General features: G+C 48.0%; 1 protein-coding gene across 1 annotated transcript; it reads right to left on the reverse strand.

Annotated features, from left to right (window-relative positions):
- Nucleotides 1–16,975: 16,975 nt before the first annotated feature.
- LOC123045223 (uncharacterized) lies at nt 16,976–17,913 on the reverse strand. The gene is made up of 2 exons (XM_044468187.1): nt 17,631–17,913; nt 16,976–17,545 (listed from the first exon to the last, which is right to left on the reverse strand). The coding sequence occupies exons 1-2, from the start codon at nt 17,911–17,913 to the stop codon at nt 17,061–17,063; spliced, it is 768 nt and encodes a 255-aa protein (XP_044324122.1). The 3' UTR covers nt 16,976–17,060.
- Between the last annotated feature and the right edge of the window lie 3,994 nt (nt 17,914–21,907).

Here is a 21,907-nt window from a genome sequence, read left to right on the forward strand (position 1 = left end):
GCCAGGCTAGGTAGTTCCCCCAAAGTGAATTCTGCTTGGAGACAAGAGGTAACTTCTTGATCTTCCTCCAGGGCATCTATCCTTTTCAAATCAGCCTCCATCTCATCCTCCGTTGATGGTCCAAAGTGATAGGCATCGCTATTTGCTCCTGGACCTGGCGTTGGGTGGGACACTCGGCTCTCCCCAACTGACTCCTGAGAAGACATCTTGCTTTATTCTGCAACAGGAACAACTCAAAACAAAAACAGATGATATTTGCATGATACGGTGGTCAAAGCCTTCGGGAGTATATATAATGAATTTTTACCGACCAAAATACGTAACGTGCAAGAAAACGGAGTCCGGGAGGCACACGAGGTGCCCACAAGACAGGTGGGCGCGCCCTACACGCGGGGGGGGGGGGGCGCCCTCCACTCTCGTGGGGGCCTCGTGTCCCTTTTGGACTACTTCTTTCTTCCTAAAATTCTTAAATAATCCAAAACTGATAAAAATTGCCATTGGAGTTGTTTTGGAGTCGGTTTACTTACCGTACCACATACCTATGCCTTTTCGGAGTCTGGAACATTCTGGAAAGTGTCCCTTATGTATTCCTCAGGGGTTACGGTTTCAATAATATTAGTTTCAACATTGATAGGATTACCTGAAATATAATGTTTAATTCTTTGACCGTTTACCATCCTCGGATTTGTGCCTTCGAAGTTGTTGATTTTTATAGCACCAGAACGATAGACCTCCTCGATAACGTAGGGACCTTCCCACTTTTAGAGAAGTTTTCTTGCAAAAAATCTTAAACGAAAGTTGAACAATAACACATAATCTCCTACGTTAAACTCACGCTTTTGTATCCTCTTATCATGCCAGCGTTTCACTTTTTCCTTGAAAAGCTTGGCATTCTCATATGCTTGGGTTCTCCATTCATCAAGTGAGCTAATACCAAATAACCTTTTCTCACCGGCAAGTTTGAAGTCATAATTGAGCTCTTTGATAGCCCAATATGCCTTATGTTCAAGTTCAAGAGGTAAATGACATGCTTTTCCATAAACCATCTTATAAGGAGACATACCCATAGGATTTTTGTATGCGGTTCTATAGGCACATAATGCATCATCAAGTTTTTTGGACCAATTCTTTCTAGACCTATTCATAGTCTTTTGCAAAATTAATTTGAGCTCTCTATTGCTCAACTCTACTTGACCACTAGACTACGGATGATAAGGAGATGCTATTCTATGATTGACATCATACTTAGCGAGCATCTTTCGGAAAGCGCCATGAATAAAATGTGAACCACCATCAATCATAAGATATCTAGGGACTCCAAACCTCAGAAAAATAACTTCTTTAAGCATTTTAATAGAAGTGTTATGATCAACACTACTAGTTGGAATAGCTTCTACCCACTTAGTAACATAATCAACATCAACTAAAATATGTGTATAACCATTAGAGGCAGGAAAAGGTCCCATATAATCAAAGCCCCAAACATCAAATGGTTCGATAACAAGAGAATAATTCATAGGCATTTCTTGACGTTTACTAATGTTACCTATTCTTTGGCATTCATCACAAGATAAGACAAACTTACGAGCATCCTTGAAGAGAGTAGGCCAATAAAAACCAGACTGTAGCACCTTGTGTGCAGTTCTATCTCTAGCGTGGTGTCCTCCATAGGATTCAGAGTGACACTTGCGTAGAATCTGTTCCTGTTCATGCTCAGGCACACAACATCTAATAACACCATCTACTCCTTCTTTATAAAGGTGTGGATCATCCCAGAAGTAATGTCTTAAATCATAAAAGAACTTTTTCTTTTGCTGGTATGTGAAACTAGGCGGTATATATTTAGCAACAATGTAATTAGCATAATCAGCATACCAAGGAGCAGTACGAGAAGCATTGACAACCGCTAATTGTTCATCAGGAAAGCTATCATTAATAGGCAGTGGGTCAATAAGAACATTCTCTAACCTAGACAAGTTATCTGCAACGGGGTTCTCAGCTCCCTTTCTATCAATAATATGCAAGTCAAATTCTTGGAGCAATAGAACCCATCTAATGAGTCTAGGCTTAGCATCTTTCTTTTCCATAAGATATTTAATATCAGCATGATCAGTGTGAATAGTAACTTTGGAATCAACAATATAAGGTCTAAACTTATCACATGCAAACACAACTGCTAAGAACTCTTTTTCAGTAGTAGCATAATTTCTCTGGGTAGTATCAAGAGTCTTACTAGCATACTGGATAACATTCAATTTCTTATCAACTCTTTGCCCTAAAACAACACCTACAGCATAATCACTAGCATCGCACATAATTTCAAAAGGTAAATTCCAATCAGGCGGCTGAACAATAGGTGCAGTGATCAAAGCTTTCTTAAGTGTTTCAAATGCTTCTACACAATCATCATGAAAGATAAAAGGAATATCTTTTTGCAATAAATTAGTCAGAGGCCTAGAGATTTTAGAAAAGTCCTTAATGAACCTCCTATAAAAACCGGCGTGACCAAGGAAACTTCTTATACCTTTTATGTCCTTGGGACATGGCATCTTTTCAATAGCATCAACTTTGGCTTTATCAACTTCAATACCTCTCTCGGAGATCTTGTGCCCCAAGACAATGCGACTAGTGTCTTCGCATCTCTGCAAAACTCGATCAAGGTTGCTCAAATAATCATCAAAAGAGGATCCATAGACGGAGAAGTCATCCATGAATACCTCACAAATCTTTTCACAAAAATCAGAGAATATAGCCATCATGCATATTTGAAAGGTAGCAGGTGCATTACATAAACCAAAAGGCATACGTCTATAGGCAAAAGTACCAAAAGGGCAAGTAAAAGTAGTTTTAGATTGATCCTTTGCGGACACAGGTATTTGAGAGAAACCCGAATAACCATCTAAGAAGAAAAAATATGTGTGTTTGGATAACTTTTCTAGCATTTGATCAATAAATGGTAAAGGGTAATGATCTTTCTTAGTAGCTTTATTTAACTTACGGAATCAATTACCATCCTATAACCTGTAATAATTCTTTGCGGGATCAATTCATCTTTATCATTAGGAACAACGGTAATACCTCCCTTTTTAGGGACACAATGGACTGGGCTTACCCATTCACTATCGGCAACGGGATAAATGATACCTGCCTCAAGGAGCTTTAGTATCTCCTTTCTTACCACTTCCTTCATCTTGGGATTTAATCGTCTTTGAGGATCTCTAACTGGTTTGGCATCTTTCTCCACTGAAATTTTGTGTTGACATAATATGGGACTAATGCCCTTAAGATCATCCAGAGTATATCCAATAGCTGCTCGGTGCTTCTTCAGAGTTTTCAATAATCTTTCTTCTTCTTTCTCTGAAAGGTTAGCACTAATAATAACATGATATATTTCTTTTTTATCAAGATAAGCATACTTAAGATTATCAGGTAATGGTTTGAGTTCAAACACGGGATCACCCTTGGGTGGAGGGGGATCCCCAAGAATTTCAACGGGAAGTTTATGTTTCAGCATAGGTTCATGTTTAAGGAACACTTCATCTATTTCTTCCCTTTCCTTCATAAATATATCGTTTTCATGGTCTAGCAAATATTGTTCTAACGGATCAGTTGGAGGAACAGCAATGGAAGCAAGATCAATAATTTCATCCTTACTAGGTTGTTCCCTTTCACGAGGTTGCCTACTAAACTTAGCAAAATTAAACTCATGAGACATACCATCTATGCCAACAGTGACAATATTCCTTTCACAATTAATCTTAGCACTAGCAGTATTCAAGAAAGGTCTAGCAAAAATAATGGGACAAAAATCATCTTGTGGGGAACCAAGAACAAGAAAATCAGTGGGGTATTTAACCTTCCCACACAAAACTTCAACATCTCTAACAATCCCAATAGGTTTGATGGTATCCCTATTAGCAAGCTTAATAGTAACATCAATGTCTTCTAATTCAACGGGTGCAATGTCGTGCATAATTTCTTTATAAAGATCATAAGGTATCGCACTAGCACTAGCACCCATATCACATAAGCCATGATAACAATGATCTCCTATTTTAACAGAAATAACTGGCATGCCTATGACAGGTCTACGTGTCTTAGTATCAGGTCTAGCAATATTAGGAGTCTCACCCAAGAAAGAAATAACATGCCCATCTAAGTCCTCATCCAAGAGATCTTTAACCATAGCAATACTAGGTTCAACATTAATTTGCTCAGGAGGTGTATAAGTCCTAGTATTACTCTTACGAACAACAGTTGAAGCTTTAGCATGATCTTTTATCCTAACAGGAAAAGGAGGTTTTTCAACATAAGCAGTAGGAACAATAGGATCACTATAGGTATTAGTCTTTTCTTCGACTCTAATAGGTGCAACTACTTTTACTTCAATAGGAGGATTATATTTAAACCACTTCTCTTTAGGGAGATCAACGTGAGTAGCAAAATATTCACAGAAAGTAGCTACTATCTTAGAGTCAAGTCCATACTTAGAGCTAAACCCACGGAAAGCGTCGGTATCCATGAAAGATTTAACACAATCGAACTTAGGTGTCATACCTGACTCCTTACCATCATCGGAACCCCAATCTTCAGAGTTGCATTTAATTCTTTCCAATAAGTCCCATTTGAAATCAATAGTCTTTAGCATATAAGAACCAACACAGGAAGTATCGAGCAGGTTGCGATTATCAAGAGAAAGCCGAGCATAAAAATTCTGAATAATCATTTCCCGAGAGAGCTCATGATTGGGGCATGAATATAACATTGACTTAAGCCTCCCCCAAGCTTGAGCGATGCTTTCTCCTTCGCGAGGCCAGAAATTATATATGTAATTACGATCACGATGAACAAGATGCATAGGATAGAACTTCTGGTGAAATTCCAACTTCAGCCACTTATAATTCCAAGATCTCGTATCATCACATAGCCTATACCATGTCATTGCATCTCCCTTCAAAGATAAAAGGAAGACCTTCCTTTTGACAACATCATCGGGAATACCCGCAAGCTTAAATAATCCACAAACTTCATCCACAAAGATAAGGTGTAAATCGGGGTGCAATGTTCCGTCTCCTGCAAATGGATTAGCTAGCAGTTTTTCTATCATACCCGAAGGAATCTCAAAGTGAATATTTTCATAAAGTTCAGTAGGTTGAGGAGAAACTCTTTTCTCTTCTGGTTGGGGTGAAGATACCCCAAACAAGCCCCTCAAAGGATTAGTTTACATAGTGACAAGTGACAGAAAATTTCAGCACACTATATAAATGTTTCCTTACCAAGTTCCACTTACCAAAAGCGCTACACTCCCCGGCAACGGCGCCAGAAAAGAGTCTTGATGACCAACAAGTGTAGGGGATCTATCGTAGTCCTTTCGATAAGTAAGAGTGTCTAACCCAACGAGGAGCAGAAGGAAATGATAAGCGGTTTTCAGTAAGGTTTTCTCTGCAAGCACTGAAATTGTAGGTAATAGATAGTTTTGTGATAAGATAAATAGTAACGAGTAACAAGTAAATAAAGTAAGTAAAGTGCAGCAAGGTGGCCCAATCCTTTATGTTGCAAAGGATAAGCCTGGACAAATTCTAATAATTATAAAGGATCTCCCGAGGACACATTGGGAATTATCGTCAAGCTAGTTTTCATCACGTTCATAAGATTCGCGTTCGGTACTTTGATAATTTGATACGTGGGTGGACCGGTACTTGGGTACTGCCCTAACTTGGACAAGCATCCCACTTATGATTAACCCCTATTGCAAGCATCCGCAACTACAAAAAGAAGTATTAAGGTAAACCTAACCACATCATTAAGCGTATGGATCCATATCAGCCCCTAACGAAGCAACGCATAAACTAGGGTTTAAGCTTCTGTCACTCTAGCAACCCATCATCTACTTATTACTTCCCCGTGCCTTCCTCTAGGCCCAAATAATGGTGAAATGTCATGTAGTCGACGTTCACATAACACCACTAGAGGAAAAGACAACATACATCTCATCAAAATATCGAACGAATACCAAATTCACATGACTACTAATAGCAAGACTTCACCCATGTCCTCAGGAACAAACGTAACTACTCACAAAGCATATTCATGTTCATAATCAGAGAAGTAATAATATGCATAAAGGATCTGAACAAATGATCTTCCACCAAGTAAACCAATTAGCATCAACTACAAGGAGTAATCAACACAACTAGCAACCCACAGGTACCAATTTGTGGTTTTGATACAAGATTGGATACAAGAGAAGAACTAGGGTTTTGAGAGGAGATGATGCTGGTGAAGATGTTCATGGAGATTGACCCCCTCCCGATGAGAGGATCGTTGGTGATGACATTGGTGATTATTTCCCCCTCCCGGAGGGAAGTGTCTCCGGCAGAACAGCTCCGCCAGAGCCCTAGATTAATTCCGCCAAGGTTCTGCCTCGTGGCGGCGGAGTTTCGTCCCGTAAGCTTGCCCCCGATTTTTTCCAGGGTAAAAGGGATGATATAGCAGAAGATGGATGCCGGAGGCCCACCAGGGGGCCCAGGAGATAGGGGGGCGCCCCTGTCTCCTGGACAGGGTGTGGGCCCCCTGGCCTATTTCTTTCGCTCATAAATTCTTATTAAATCCAAAAAGTTGTTTCGTGGAGTCTCAGGACTTTTGGAGCTGTTCAGAATAGGTTTCCAATGTTTGCTCTTTTTCCAGCCATAATTCCAGCTGCCGGCATTCCCCCTCTTCATGGTAAACCTTGTAAAATAAGAGAGAATAGCCATAAGTATTGAGATATAATGTATAATAACAACCCATAATGCAATAAATATTGATATAAAAGCATGATGCAAAATGGACGTATCAGCCGGCCCCCCCTTTCCTTCCTCCCTCCTTCCTCTTCCTTCCCTCTCCCTCTCCTAATAGGAATGGGGGGAGTCCTACTCCCGGTCCCCTCCTCCACTCCTTTATATATGGGGGAGGGGCACCCCATAGACACGACCATTGATCTCTTGATCTCTTAGCCGTGTGTGGTGCCCTCCTCCATAGTCCTCCTCGATAATATTGGAGCGGTGCTTAGGCGAAGCCCTGCGACGGTAGAACATCAAGATGGTCACCACGCCGTCGTGCTGACAGAGATCTCCCTCGACACTCGGCTGGATCGAAGTTCGAGGGACATCATCGAGCTGAACGTGTGCTAGAACTCGGAGGTGCTGTAGTTTCGATGCTTTATCGGTCGGGCCTGAAGACGTACGACTACATCAACCGCGTTGTTCTAACGCTTCCGCTTTTGGTCTACGAGGGTACGTGGACAACACTCTCCCCTCTCGTTGCTATGCATTACCATGATCTTGCGTGTGCGTAGGAAACTTTTTGAAAGACGGCGATGTGTAGCACTGCCCGACTTGGACGATAGACGACCCGTGATGATGAACATGAGCAGTCGCTCCAAAGACCTGCTCTCCCGCACGCCGATGCATGTCGGATCGGCGTTCGGGATAGGGTAGACAACGGTGGCGCCGCAAGTTGCGAGATGAGGAAAAACCCTAACTATATCGCCCGATCTAGGCCAGGTGAGGCGGCGAGCGCGCGTGTGGTTTTCTCTTTCTCGTCTCAACACACCACTTAGAGTGGTGGAGAGAACTCACTATATAAAGAGGTCCAACACTTACTCAACTGGCGGTATGAGACTAAACTTTAGCACCACGCCATCACTTGCCATTTTTCTCATTGGCTCATTTGAGATTTCAGAATTTGTTAATGGGTCAAGCCCATTTATTTCTAGCATTGCCTCCGTTTCAAAAAAAAAGAGCTCTATGTATTTCTTCCAAAGTGTCTACGGAAGTCAACACGCACTGCACGCACTCGTACGGGTGGCCAGTGATGGTCCAAGAGCAGATAGTTTGGCACGGTTCCAGGCTGTTTCACAATTTCTTTACCGCGGTCGACATGGGTGGCGAGCATAACGCACTCATCCGGCCGTGGCTGAGGCTCCGTTTGCCCCTTCGGCAGCCTCGCAGCTCCGTCGATGATCAGACCGGAGTCAGCCAGCTCCTCCAAATCCTCCGGCCGGAGCGAAGATCGGATCCAATCGCCCTGGATCCAACCCGGTAGCAACGCAAACCTTGACGATGACCCCCGATTCATTTTCTTGCCTTTCGCCACCCCCGTCGCCTTCTTCGCGCGTTCCAACGCCGCCGCCTTGTCCTTCACCATGGTGGCGGGGCGGCGGCATCGAGAGTAGAGGAGCACGATGCGGTGGATAAGCAGAGGAGGAAGAGGAAGAACGGATGCGCACAGTGCAGACGCCTCAGCCCCGACGCCTTTTAAGGACCCGCTTCCGAGTGGCCGACGTGTGGGCCTGAGCAATCCTGTCAAATCCCGCAACAGCCACGCGCTGAGTGCGTGGCGAAAAAGGTGGCACAAAAATCTAGGCGCTCCTGTCTATCCACCCCGTTTACTACGGCACGCTCCGCCTCGCGCTCTTCCCCAAAATTTCGAATCCCGCGAGATCCGGGATATGCTGTAACCAATCGCGCCAAAGATTTCACGTCAAAAAGTAACACTCGACGAGTGACGGTATAAATCCAGTCAGCAACTTCTGAATCGATCAAGGCGACTGAAACGAAGCTGAAGTTCCAACGTGGACCTCCAATCCAACATGGGTACTTGTGAAGCACAAGAGTCAAGGCAATATCAACTTCAACCTTCTTTTCACTCGGACCTCAATCCATTCAGGGGCTAATGATGATGATATAGGCCTAGGGTAGGGTCATAGGCTTGACCTATACGCCCTACCCAAGGTCACTACCCTAGAAGCAAAGACACCCAAGAGACAACATGGAGTACCAACTGAAGGCGTCGAGTGCAATCCACTCGACTAGTCATATCACTCGGGTACCCCTCCCTCCTGATATCATTCGAGCATACAAGAAACCACTCGACCTACTGAAGACCAGGAGTCGCTCAGGACAGTAACGGTCAGGCATTCACTCCGTAGTCTTTAAGATCATTAATAGCACTTTATGACTGGCGTTATCAGTAACGCCCTATCTTTATGTACATTGAACTCCTTGTAACGGGGGGTGGCTGGGGTCCTGGAGCACTCTATATAAGCCACCCCCTCCTCTAGCACAAGGGTTCACACCCCCTGTAACACACACTCCCATATTCCAGTCGACCGCCTCAGGGCACCGAGACGTAGGGCTTTTACCTTCTCTGAGAGGGGACTGAACTCGTAAACACTTGCGTACAATCTCACCGTAGCTAGGACCTTGCCTCCTCATTCGTACCCCCTATACTTACTGTCAGACTTAGAACCACGACAGTTGGCACCCACCATGGGGCAAAGCGTCTTAGCGACTTCCGGCAAGGTTGCATTTTCTTCGATCTTCATCAGCATGGTTTCCGTCGACGGTTTGGTCCTGGGCCGCGAGTTCCGACTCGGTGCGCTCACTTTCGTCGCCGACGACTCCGCCTGGCTCCAGGAGGCCCCCCTTGATGTCGAGGCTCTCCCGATTCATGGCTCGTCGCACTTCCATGCGAGTCCCAGCGGCGTCCTCCTTCGGCAGCCGTCTACCCCGTACCAGTCGGTCATCGTGTCGTCGTCTCGCTCTGCTGGACGCCGCTGCAAGCGGTCTGGGCGTTCGCGGCTCCAGTGGTGGGTGAGACACGCGGTGGCTCGTCAGGCGTTCACCCCCCAAGTCGTGGTGATCGAGCCCGACGTATTTCCATGCGGATCAGTCGACCTGTCGACTGATTTCGCAGACACCTTTTTCGAGAGCGGGAGTTGTGACCCCATGGCGGAAGTCCTCATGGTCGACCCCCATCACGGTCCGCCTGATTTTTGTCACAGCGGCAGCGGCGGTGGAAGCAATGGCCCGTCATTCGGCCATGAGGAGTATCAGCCCCAATCTCTCAGCTCGCATCAGAGGAAGGAGCTGCATCGCCGCAACATGGAGGCTCTCCAGACCACCATCATAGGGGAAACCGCCGAGGCCCGGGCCTTGGAGGCAGTGCGCCTGGCCACGCTGGCCAAGCGCACTCGTCTGGAGAATCTCCAACATTCTCTCAACGAGCATGCTTGTCGACTGATCACCGAGTTCAGTCGACGTCCACGGCAATTGTTTCCACCAGAAACTCAGGTATTCCGCACACCGATTCAGAACCTTGCAGCGGCTGCGCGTATCGCAGAGTCCATTCAGCCGTCCCGTTCAGAGGCTGGAAGAGGCTTGGAGCAAATCAGGGCGCTGCTCCGAGCGGCAGGAGACCAGAACTCCGCCGTGTCCCAGTCGTGGAACAGAATCCACAGCAGATCAGTAAAAGCAGACACCGTTTAGTCGGCACATAGTCCTAGGTCGCCTTTGCAGCGTGGAGATCGTGATCACCACCAGGATCGGCACTTGGGAAGAGCTCATGGAGAGTATGATCGTGAGTACGCCCGCGACAACCACCATCGAGCGCCTTCGCCCCTTCTGAGGGACGGGTCATACGTGCCCCGGCGATATGATGACAGGCGTCCGTATGGAAATGATAACAGAGTTCCAGTCGACCCCAGAGAGCCCGGCATTGACTCAAGGTCCGTCCTTGTGCAGGATTTGGTCGACCGGAATCGAGCATACAGAGAAGGGCTGGATAGACAGGCCCAGTGGAAGCAGGGTCCACGTTTCCAGCCCAGAGTGTTTTGAAAGAGCCATCAGAGCCGCTGAGATCTCCCATAACTTCAGATTGGCGACAGGCGTCAGTAAGTTCACAGGAGAGTCGAAGCCCGACACTTGGCTCGAAGACTACCGAGTTGTTGTGCGCATTGGTGGCGGCAGTGATGAGGTGGCCATGAAGCACCTCCCTCTGATGCTTGAAGGTTCTGCCAGGGCTTGGCTGAATCAGTTGGCCCCTGCGAGCATTTTGAGTTGGGACGAGTTAGCCCGAGTGTTTACCAGAACATTTGAGGGCACTTGCAAGAGACCAGCTGATCTACCGGAGTTGCAGCATTGCGTTCAGAAACCGAATGAAACCTTGAGAGACTATATCTAGAGATGGATCACTCTGCACCACACAGTGGAGAATGTGTCAGATCACCAAGTAGTCTGTGCCTTCAAGGAAGGCGTTCGCTATAGAGAGCTTAACCTGAAGTTCGATCAGACCGGAGATATGTCATTGACTCGGATGATGGAGATTGCCACCAAGTACGCTAACGGCAAAGAGGAGGATCGACTCCGGAGTGGTAAGCACAAAACAGTCGCCCAGGAAACCGGAGGAGGGAATTCCAGTCGGAAACAGAAGTGAAAGGCTGAGGCAGTAGGTCCTGCCGAGGCAGCAGTGTTGAATCAAGGAAAGTTCAAAGGGAAGCCCAAAGGGCCTTGGATCCCTAAGAAAGTGAAGGACCAAGAAGGAAACAATGTGATGGATTTGCCGTGCCATATTCACACCAAGAAGGATGAGGAGGGGAACCTGATTCTCCTCAAGCATACGACTCGACAATGTCGACTCCTGATCCAGAGCTTCAGAGAAAGCAAACCCAGTGAAAAGGACAAAGACTCCGATAAAGAAGAAGAAGATAAGGATAATGATGGTGGTTACCCCAATGTCAATGCCACCTTGGTGATTTTTGCCGATCTCGAGAGCAAGAGTCGACTGAAGGTCATTAACAGAGAGGTGAACATGGTTGCTCCGGCAACACCAAAGTATTTGAAGTGGTCAAGAAACCCCATTACATTCGACCAGTCCGACCACCCGCCACGCGTCACTACCCCTGGGCGGCAAGCGCTGGTGGTCGACCCAGTTGTGGGAGGCACCCGACTGACCAAGGTTCTGATGGATGGTGGCAGTGGTCTGAATATCCTGTATGCTGAGGCCCTCAAAGGAATGGGCATTCCGATGTCCAAACTCAGCGAGAGCAACATGTGATTCCATGGAGTCATCCCAGGGAAGAAAGCCGACTCACTCGGCCAGATCACTCTTGATGTGGTTTTCGGCGATGAGAAGAATTTTCGCAAGGGAAAGTTGACGTTTGAGGTTGTGGATTTCCAGAGTGCCTATCATTCCATTCTGGGCAGACCTGCCTATGCTAGCTTTATGGCTCGACCATGGTATGTATATCTCAAGATGAAGATGCCTGGCCCCAGGGGTGTGATAACGGTTTCTCGTAACCATCAAAGAGCAGAAGATTGTCTTTAGGACGGTGCAAAGGTAGAAGATGAGCAGATGGCAGCAGTAGAGTTTCAGGAGTATCAGAAAACTGTAGATCCGAGTGATTTGCTGCGTGCTAAGAGGCCTGCCTCGGAGTCCGCATTTCAGTCAGCCGGCGAGACCAAGCCAGTCCATGTTCACCCGACCGACCCCAATGCTGCTCTGACCCATATCTCAACGATACTCGATAGTAAATAGGAAGAAGCGCTCATCTAGTTCCTCCGTGAGAACTGGGACATCTTTGCATGGAAGCCATCTGACATGCCAGGTGTACCCAGGGAACTGGCTGAGCACCATTTGTGAGTCGATCCAAAGGTAAAACCCGTTAAAGAGCATCTCCGTCGGTCCGCCATGGAGAAGAGAAAGGCTATTAGCGACGAGGTGGCTCGGCTCCTGGCTGCTGAGTTCATCCACGAGATATACCACTCCGAGTGGCTCGCCAATGTCGTGATGGTTCCCAAGAAAGATAAATCACTCTGAATGTGCATTGACTTCAAGCACATCAATCGGGCCTGCCCGAAAGATCATTTTCCTTTGCCCCGCATCGACCAGATAGTCGACACAACTACGAGATGTGAGCGACTGTCCTTCCTGGACGCTTATTCCGGGTACCATCAGATCCGACTGTATGGACCCGATGAGATAAAGACGGCTTTCATCACCCTGTTCGGGTGTTTTTGCTATGTTACTATGCCCTTTGGCCTCAAGAATGCTGGTGCCACATTCATGTTCATGATTCAGAAGTGTCTGCTCACTCAAATCAGTCGGAATGTGGAAGCATACATGGACGACATAGTGGTTAAGTCATGCAAAGGTTCCGACCTACTGACTGACCTCGCTGAAACCTTTGCCAACCTAAGAAGGTATGATATCAAGCTCAATCCATCAAAATGCACATTCGGAGTCCCCGGTGGAAATTTGCTCGATTTTCTCATTTATGAACGAGGAATCAACGTGAATCCAGAGAAGATTGGCACAATCCTCCGAATGAAATGCCCAGTGCGTGTGCATGATGTTCAAAAACTTACTGGTTGTTTGGCTGCATTGAGCCGATTCATCTCACACCTCAGTGAAAAGGCATTACCTCTTTACTGACTGATGAAGAAGTCTGACAAGTTCGAGTGGAATGACGAAGCTGAAGCAGTGTTTGAAGAGCGCAAAGCCCTGCTTTCCACCCAACCGGTGCTTGCTACTCCGGTTAGCAAGGAGCCTTTACTACTTTACATCGCAGCCACGGGACAAGTTCTTAGCACAGTGCTCATAGTCGAGCGGGAAGAAGAAGGCAAGTCCTTCAAAGTTCAGTGCCCCATGTATACATTTCAGAAGTCTTAACCCCGTCCAAGCAAAGATACCCTCATTATCAGAAGCTTGTTTATGGGATTTACCTGACCACCATGAAGGTTGCACACTATTTCTCTAATCATTCAGTTTCAGTCGTCAGCGATGCTCCATTGTTAGAAATTCTGAATAACAGAGATGCAACTGGTCGAGTGGCAAAGTGGGCGATTGAACTTCTTCCTTTAGATATCAAGTTTGAGGCAAAGAAGGCCATTAAGTCTCAAGCAATTGCAGATTTCCTCTTAGAGTGGACAGAACAACAGCAGCCGACTCAAATTCAGTCGGAACATTGGACCATGTTCTTTGATGGGTCCAAGATGTTAAATGGCTCTGGTGTAGGAGTGGTCTTAGTGTCCCCACGAGGAGACAAGCTCAGTTATGTCCTCCAGATTCACTTTGATTCTTCGAACAATGAAGCTGAGTATGAGGCACTATTGTATGGATTGTGTATGGCCATCTCACTCAGCATCCGGCGCTTGATGGTATATGGCGACTCAGACTTAGTGGTTAACCAAGTAATGAAGGAATGGGACATCAGGAGTCCCACAATGACCGGTTATTGCAATGCAGTGAGAAAGCTAGAGAAGAAGTTTGAGGGGTTAGAGCTCCACCACATACCACGAATCAAGAATCAAGCTGCTGATGATCTGGCGAAGATAGGTTCCACTCGGAAGCCTATCCCCAGCAATGTGTTCTTGGAGCATCTCCATACCCCGTCAGTGCAAGAAGATCCCTTCAAGGAAGAGCCCCCACAATCGATAAGTTCAACTGACCTGACTGAGATCAAGGTTCCAGCCGTGGTCGACTTGATCATGGAAGTCTTGGTGGTCAAGCCCGATTGGACAGTACCGTACATCGCGTACACTCTCAGAAAGGAGCTCCCAGAGGATGAAGATGAGGCTCGCAAGATAGTCCATCGGTTGAAAGCTTTCACCGTGATGAAAGGGTAGCTTTACAGAGAAAGTGTCACAGGAGTGGCTCAACGCTGCATCACCCCGGAAGAAGGTCGAATGATCCTAAACGATATCCACTCGGGGACATGTGGTCACCATGCGTCCTCTCGGACCATCGTGGCCAAAGCATACCGAGTGGGATTCTATTGGCCTCGAGCAAATGAGATGCGAAAGATATAGTTGACAAGTGCGCAGGTTGCCAGTTCTACTCCAACATGTCCCATAAGCCTGCATCCGCCCTGAAGACTATTCCACTCGTCTGGCTGTTTGTAGTCTGGGGATTGGATATGGTTGGATCCTTCAAGACCGGCGCGAGTGGTTTCACCCATTTGCTTGTAGCAGTCGACAAGTTCACCAAGTGGATCGAAGCCAAGCCCATCAAAAACCTCGGCGCAGGCACTGCCGTCAGTTTCATCAAGGAGTTGATATTCAGATATGGAGTACCTCGCAACATTATCACAGATAATGGCTCCAACTTTGATTCTGATGAGTTCAAGGCATTCTGCGCATCCCAAGGCATTCGGGTCAACTATGCGTCCGCCGCACACCCGCAGTCGAATGGACAAGCAGAAAGGGCGAATGGTTTGATCCTTCAAGGGTTAAAACCCCGTCTAATGCGCAACCTTAAGTACGCTGCTGGAGCTTGGGTGATTGAATTACCGTCCATCCTATGGGGGCTGAGAACAACGCCAAACCGGTCGACTGACCGAACCCCTTTCTTTCTGGTGTACGACGCTAAGGCTGTGCTTCCGAGTGACTTGCTGCACAATGCCCCCCAGAGTGGAACTATTCTCAGAAGCTGAAGCAGAACAGGCACGCGAAGATGCTGATCTCCTGGAGGAAGAGCGCGAGATGGCTTTTGGTTCGGTCGACCATCTATCAGCAAGATCTGCATCGATTCCATGCTCGCAATGTCAGAGGTCGAGCATTTTAGGAAGGAGACCTTGTGCTCTGAGTGGATCAGAAACGACCTCACAAGCTCGCTCTGGCCTGGGAAAGACCCTTCATCATCACCAAGGTGCTTCACAATGGAGCATACCACATCTACAATGTAGCCAAGAACATGGACGAGCCACGCGCATGGAACGCAGAGCTGCTTCATCCTTTCTATACCTAAAATCACTCGACCCTGCGAGTTGTAATAAAAGTACTTCAGTTTGTTTTCCAAAGACAAGATTTTTACAGTATCTTAATGACTGGTTCCGCGTAATCACTTGTGTCCAAATCCCCCAGTGGGTGGCTTAGCCGCGAACCTGATTCGCCTAAGTTAAAAACATTCCGAGTGGAGAGCAATCCTCCCACTCGGGGGCTTAGCTGCGACCCCGTACTCGCCTAAGTTAAAAACATTCCGAGTGGAGAGCAATCCTCCCACTCGGAGGCTTAGCCACGACCCTGAAATCGCCAAAGTTAAAAACATTTCGAGTGGAGAGAAATCCTCCCACTTGGGGGCTTAGCTGCGAGCCCGCACTCGCCTAAGTTAAAAACGTTCCGAGTGGAGAGCAATCCTCCCACTCGGAGGCTTAGCTGCGACCCCGTACTCGCCTAAGTTAAAAACATTCCGAGTGGAGAGCAATCCTCCCACTCGGAGGCTTAGCCGTGACCCAAAATCGCCTAAGTTAAAAACATTCTGAGTGGAGAGCAATCCTCCCACTCGGGGGCTTAGCTGCGGCCCCGTACTCGCCTAAGTTAAAAAAATTCCGAGTGGAGAGCAATCCTCCCACTCGGGGGCTTAGCTGCGGCCCCGTACTCGCCTAAGTTAAAAACATTATGAGTGGAGAGCAATCCTCCCACTCGGGGGCTTAGCTGCGACCCTGTACTTGCCTAAGTTAAAAACATCCCGAGTGGAGAGCAATCCTCCCACTCGAAGGCCTAGCCACGACTCCGAACTCGCCTAAGTTAAAAACATTCTGAGTAGAGAGAAATCCTCCCACTCGGGGGGCTTAGCTGCGACCCCGTACTCGCCTAAGTTAAAAACATTCCAAGTGGAGAGCAATCCTCCCACTCGGGGGCTTAGCTGCGACCCCGTACTCGCCTACGTCACAAATATCCTTTGAGCTACGCCACAAATACAACGTACGCCCCACCCCGATCCGCAAGGACAATGAGGTGTTGATTGAATACCACGTCTGAGTTGCGTCACAAGTACAATGTACCATCCCGATCCGCAAGGACGACGAGGTGTCGACTGAACACCACGTTTGAGCTGCGTCACAAGTACAATGTACCATCCCGATCCGCAAGGACGACGAGGTGTCGACTGAACACCACGTCTGAGCTGCGTCACAAGTACAATGTACACTCCTTCCCAATCTGCAAGGACGATGAGGTGTCGACTGAACACCACGTCTAAGCTGCGTCACAAGTACAATGTATGCTCCACTCGACAAAAGGTGAAAAAATCAAGTTAACTCAGAATCGAAAGGCAGTCGGAAACAGTTCAGAACCAAAATAAAAGCCATGATATTCAAGGAAACTCAAGTTCAGATAAATCCCGCAAAAGTTCAGGACCGCAACGGGTAGAAGTGCTCAGGCATCAAGCCTGAAAGATTTTAACGGTTACATAATCACTTGGCATTCCGAGGCAAATAAAAGTGGGGCATAATGTTTTGTTCACTCGTCGAGAGAAGGACTTGCTGGATCATAGAAACTGACAAGGTCGATGTTGTCTGCGATGCGAGTGGTGGCGTCAAGGAAAGTGTCCATGAAGGACTGGAAATTGTGCTTTTTGGTGTTCGCAACCTTGAGGGCTACCGGCTTGTCTTCTCTGACATCCTTGCAGTGCACTCGGACCAATGACAGGGCAACGTCAGCGCCACAGCAAGCAGATGATTTCTTCCATTCTTGCACTCGATTGGGTATTTGATTGAGTCGAGTCATCAGAGACTCGAGATCCTGTGAGAGTTCCGCCTGAGGCCAGATTTCAGCATCAATCCGCGTCATAGCCGCCTTCAGTCGAGCAAGATAACCCACAGCACTGTCCATACGTGACTCCAACCATAACACATTCATTGCAACGTCATCTTGGACAGGAGAGTTTATGGGGTCGAGACCCGTTTCGACCCGCCCAGTTTTTGCTTCAAAATCTTGACAAAGTTCTGCACAATCGGAAAAGTAGCGAGTCGACAGTTTAGCTAGATGTGTCAGTCGACATCAACAAATCAATCGGACAAGAGAAAATACCTTCAAGCTTCAAGACCAACTTCGCAGCAAGCTGCCCCAGATAAGACTCTAATTCGCCCTTCTTGGCCTTGAGGCTACCAACTTCGTCGGTCAAGCTTTCCTTGTCTTTCTTCAGTTGCTTGACCTCCCGGTTAGCTTGAGAAACGGCGGTCTTCAACTTGGAGTTCTCCTCTTCCAACTTGCTGACTGAGGCCAGCTTCTTGTCCGCAAGTGTTGTTTTCTCTCGCGCCTCCTTCTGGGCCGCGGCAAGATCCCGATCCTTCTTCTCCAGAGCTTGCTTCATTTTCTCTAAAGAAATAACATTCTTCAGACGAGCTTGAAGCTGACGGTTTTCACTACGCACATCTGTTCGAGTGAAATCACTCGGTTCAAAGAAACTAGAGAGAGAGAGAGAGAGAGAGTCACAAGATGGACAGTCAACGAGTGGTTACCTCCCATGATAGCTGCTTCGTCCTGAGCATTCTTGAGGTTCTTCTTGGCTAGTTCTAGATCAAGGTTGAGACTGATCTTCTTCTTATCCAATTCAGAAAGTTGGGATCCAAGATCACAAGACTTGTGCATTCAGCAAATAAGATATGTCAGTCGACGGAAACAAAAGTCAATCACAGTGAAAGTTGTTCTAAGACTACCGCCGAATCAAACATTCAACAGTAGTCTTGGGGACTACACCCAGTGGGTGCACTTAACGTGCCCCCACTAGTTCGGTTTTACACTCGGCATGGTTTGCCCAGCATGAGTAAAAAAAATCTCAGACCCCGACCGACTACCAGCAATCAACCGCGGTCTCGGGGACTACACCCAGTGGGTGCACTCTGCGTGCCCCCACTAGTTCGGTTTTACACTCGACTCAACCTAGTCGATTCAAGTGGAAGAACTATTCAGCTCCAAGACAGAAAAAACCCCAGTGGGTGATTGGATGTGAAACATAGACCCATGATAGATGCACATAATAGATTCCAAAACGCTCATCCAAGAACACCATATGGACAGTGAAGAAATAGTCAGAAATCAACCGACCTTGACGTTGGCTTGCAGAGCGGTGCTGGCATTATAAGCAACCTGACTGGCCTCATGCACCACCTTCATTTGCTCCATCACGAGATTTACCTGGAGAAGAGCCTCCCTGGCGGCACTTGGTGGGTCGTCTGGAGTCTGGTATGCAGCGAAGAGTGATGATGGCAGTGCAGCCGGAGCAGTCACACGGTCGGATGCATGGAGTTGTACTGGAGTGGCAGAGGGCTGAGTAGTCGACCCCGATGGATGGTCAGTCGACAATGGATTAGCAAAAGTAACATTGGTCCGAGCCGGATCTCCGGATCGCTGGACCACTGTCTCAAGCACCAATGACGACTGAAGCACCTGACCCTCGGCTGCTTTCCCGCTCGACGCCCTGCCCCTCCTCCTTCTCTCTCTCAAAGGCACTTCTTCTTCATCATATGGAAGCTCAATAACATCCCGTGGAGCTGCAACAAAAAGCAACCTTAAGAGTTCAATCGACCAACAATCCAATCGGCAGAATAAATTCAAGTTGGATAGAGCGTACTAGCTTTGGAGGTGGCCGCGTCATCGGTTTCCTCATCACCTAGGGCCTTGTCAACGTCCATATCAGTCGCAGAAGTTGCAGGACTGGAAAAGTTCATAATCCACTCGGTCAGAACAGAAGTATCAGTCGGTGGAACAAAATGTAGAAAGAAAGAACACTCACCCAGAGGCAACAGGAACGTCCATCTTGAACTTGGGCAAGGTCTTCCGAGCCTTCGAGGGGACGACCTTGGGCTGCTTGGCGACCTTCTCCGTCGGCTCCGGAGTCGAAGTCCAAGTGCGCTTCTGTGCTTGAGTGCTTGGAGCCACGGTCTTGCCACGCCCGCCCGCTGGATCATTGAGCAGCTTGGATCGACACTTTGTGCGAGGTGGTGAGTCGACTATCTCATCGTCGTCCGACTCCTTACTTTCCTCCTCGTCATCGTCTTCTGGAGATTGCCAGTCGCCGCTTTCTTCTGCGCTGTCCTATCCCTCCTGGTCTTGCTCCAAAGCTTGTTCGTCGTTGGGCATCGAGTACATCTTAGTATAAACCTACAAGACAAGAAGTCAAACAAATATCAGTCGAATTCAGAGATAGTCACAAAAGCATATTGAAGTACAGTCGGTAGTAGAGCTCAGACCTTATCTGGTTGGTTGTTGGCGTTGAATGGGTCGACTCTCCTGGCTCCCCTGGGGTTGTCCTTGTTTCCCGTAATACCTTTCAGCCACAGGGCCACCATCTTGTCCGTAACCTCCTCTGGATGAACTCGAGTGGTGTCGTTGGCTCCATAGTACATCCACATCGAGTGGTCACGAGCCTGGAGCGGCTGGATGCATCGACTGAGAAACACCTCCAACAAGTCCATGCCGGTTAGGACCACTCTCTCGACCAACATGTTTGTCTCCACCCTCTCCGCAGCGGTCACTTTCAACAAAGAAGGTTGTTGGGCGTGATCTAAAGAGAAAGGGGGAAGACCGGTCGACTGACTGGGAGTCACAATATCCTAGCAGTAGAACCAGGTCGACTGCCAGCCCCTGACCGACTCAGGAAGTGTCATGGAAGGGAAAGCGCTCCTTTTCCTCTTCTAGATCCCCAAACCCCCGCACATTTGGATCACGTGCGTCCTCTCATCACTCGAATTCGCTTTCTACACCGACTGGGAGCGGATTGTGAAGATGTGCTTGAAAAGACCCCAGTGCGGACAACAACCCAAGAAATTTTCACACATGGACACAAACGCGGCGAGGTACATAATGGTGTTGGGAGAGAAGTGATGGAGCTGAGCTCTGAAAAAGTTCAAGAAACCCCTGAAAAAAGGTTGTGGAGGAAGGAAGAAACCGCGGTCGACATGGGTGGCGAGCAGAACGCACTCACCCGGCCGCGGCTGAGGCTCCGTTTCCCCCTTCGGCAGCCTCGCAGCTCCGTTGACGATCAGACCGGAGTCAGCCAGCTCCTCCAAATCCTCCGGCCGGAGCGAAGATCGGATCCAATCGCCCTGGGTCCAACCCGGCGACAGCGCAGACCTCGACGATGACCCCCGATTCATATTCTTGCCTTTCGCCGCCCCCGTCGCCTTCTTTGCGCGTTCCAGTGTCGCCGTCTTGTCCTTCACCATGGTAGCGGGGCGGCGGCGTCGAGAGTGGAGGAGCAAGATGCGGTGGAGAAGCGGAGGAGGAAGAGGGAGAACAGATGCGCACAGTGCAGACGCCTCGGCCCCGACGCCTTTTAAGGACCCACTTTCGAGTGGCTGACGCGTGGGCCCGAGCAATCCTGTCAAATCCCGCAACAGTCGCGCGCTGTGTACGTGGCGAAAAAGGTGGCGCAGAAATCGAGGCGCTCCTGTCTATCCATCCCGCTTACTACGGCGCGCTCCGCCTCGCGCGCTTCCCCAAAATTTTGAATCCCGCGAGATCCGGGATACGTTGTAACCAATCGCGCCAAAGATTTCGCGTCAAAAAGTAACACTCGATGAGTGAAGGTATAAATCCACTCGGCAACTTCTGAATCGATCAAGGCGACTGAAACGAAGCTGAAGTTCCAATGTGGACCTCTAATCCAACATGGGTACTTGTGAAGCACAAGAGTCAAGGCAAGATCAACTTCAACCTTGTTTTCACTCGGACCTCAATCCATTCGGGGGCTAATGATGATGATATAGACCTAGGGTAGGGTCATAGGCCTGACCTATACGCCCTACCCAAGGTCACTACCTTAGAAGCAAAGACACCCAAGAGACAACATGGAGTACCAATTGAAGGCGTTGAGTGCAATCCACTCGACCAGTCATGTCACTCGGGTACCCCTCCCTCCTGATATCATTCGACCATACAAGAAACCACTCGACCTACTGAAGACCAGGAGTCACTCAGGACAGCAACGGTCAGGCGTTCATTCCGTAGTCTTTAAGATCATTAATAGCACTTTATGACTGGCGTTATCAGTAACGCCCTATCTTTATGTACATTGAACTCCTTGTAACGGGGGACGACTGGGGTCCTGGCGCACTCTATATAAGCTACCCCCTCCTCTGGCACAAGGGTCCGCATCCCCTGTAACACACACTCCCATATTCCAGTCGACCACCTCAGGGCACCGAGACGTAGGGCTTTTACCTTCTCCGAGAGGGGCCTGAACTCGTAAACACTTGCGTACAATCTCACCGTAGCTAGGACCTTACCTCCTCATTCGTACCCCATATACTTACTGTCAGACTTAGAACCACGACAACGTCCTCGTCGTCGGGCCACCGCCGCGG

Source organism: Triticum aestivum, chromosome 2B, assembly GCF_018294505.1.
Source record: "Triticum aestivum cultivar Chinese Spring chromosome 2B, IWGSC CS RefSeq v2.1, whole genome shotgun sequence".
Taxonomy (NCBI): domain Eukaryota; kingdom Viridiplantae; phylum Streptophyta; class Magnoliopsida; order Poales; family Poaceae; genus Triticum; species Triticum aestivum.

Coding starts and splice junctions, on each gene's coding strand:
- LOC123045223 (XM_044468187.1), bottom strand. CDS start 17,913: ATGAAGCAAGCTCTGGAGAAGAAGGATCGGGATCTTGCCGCGGCCCAG. Junction 17,546..17,630: donor GTTGGTCTTGAAGCTTGAAG/GTATTTTCTCTT, acceptor CCGATTGTGCAG/AACTTTGTCAAGATTTTGAA.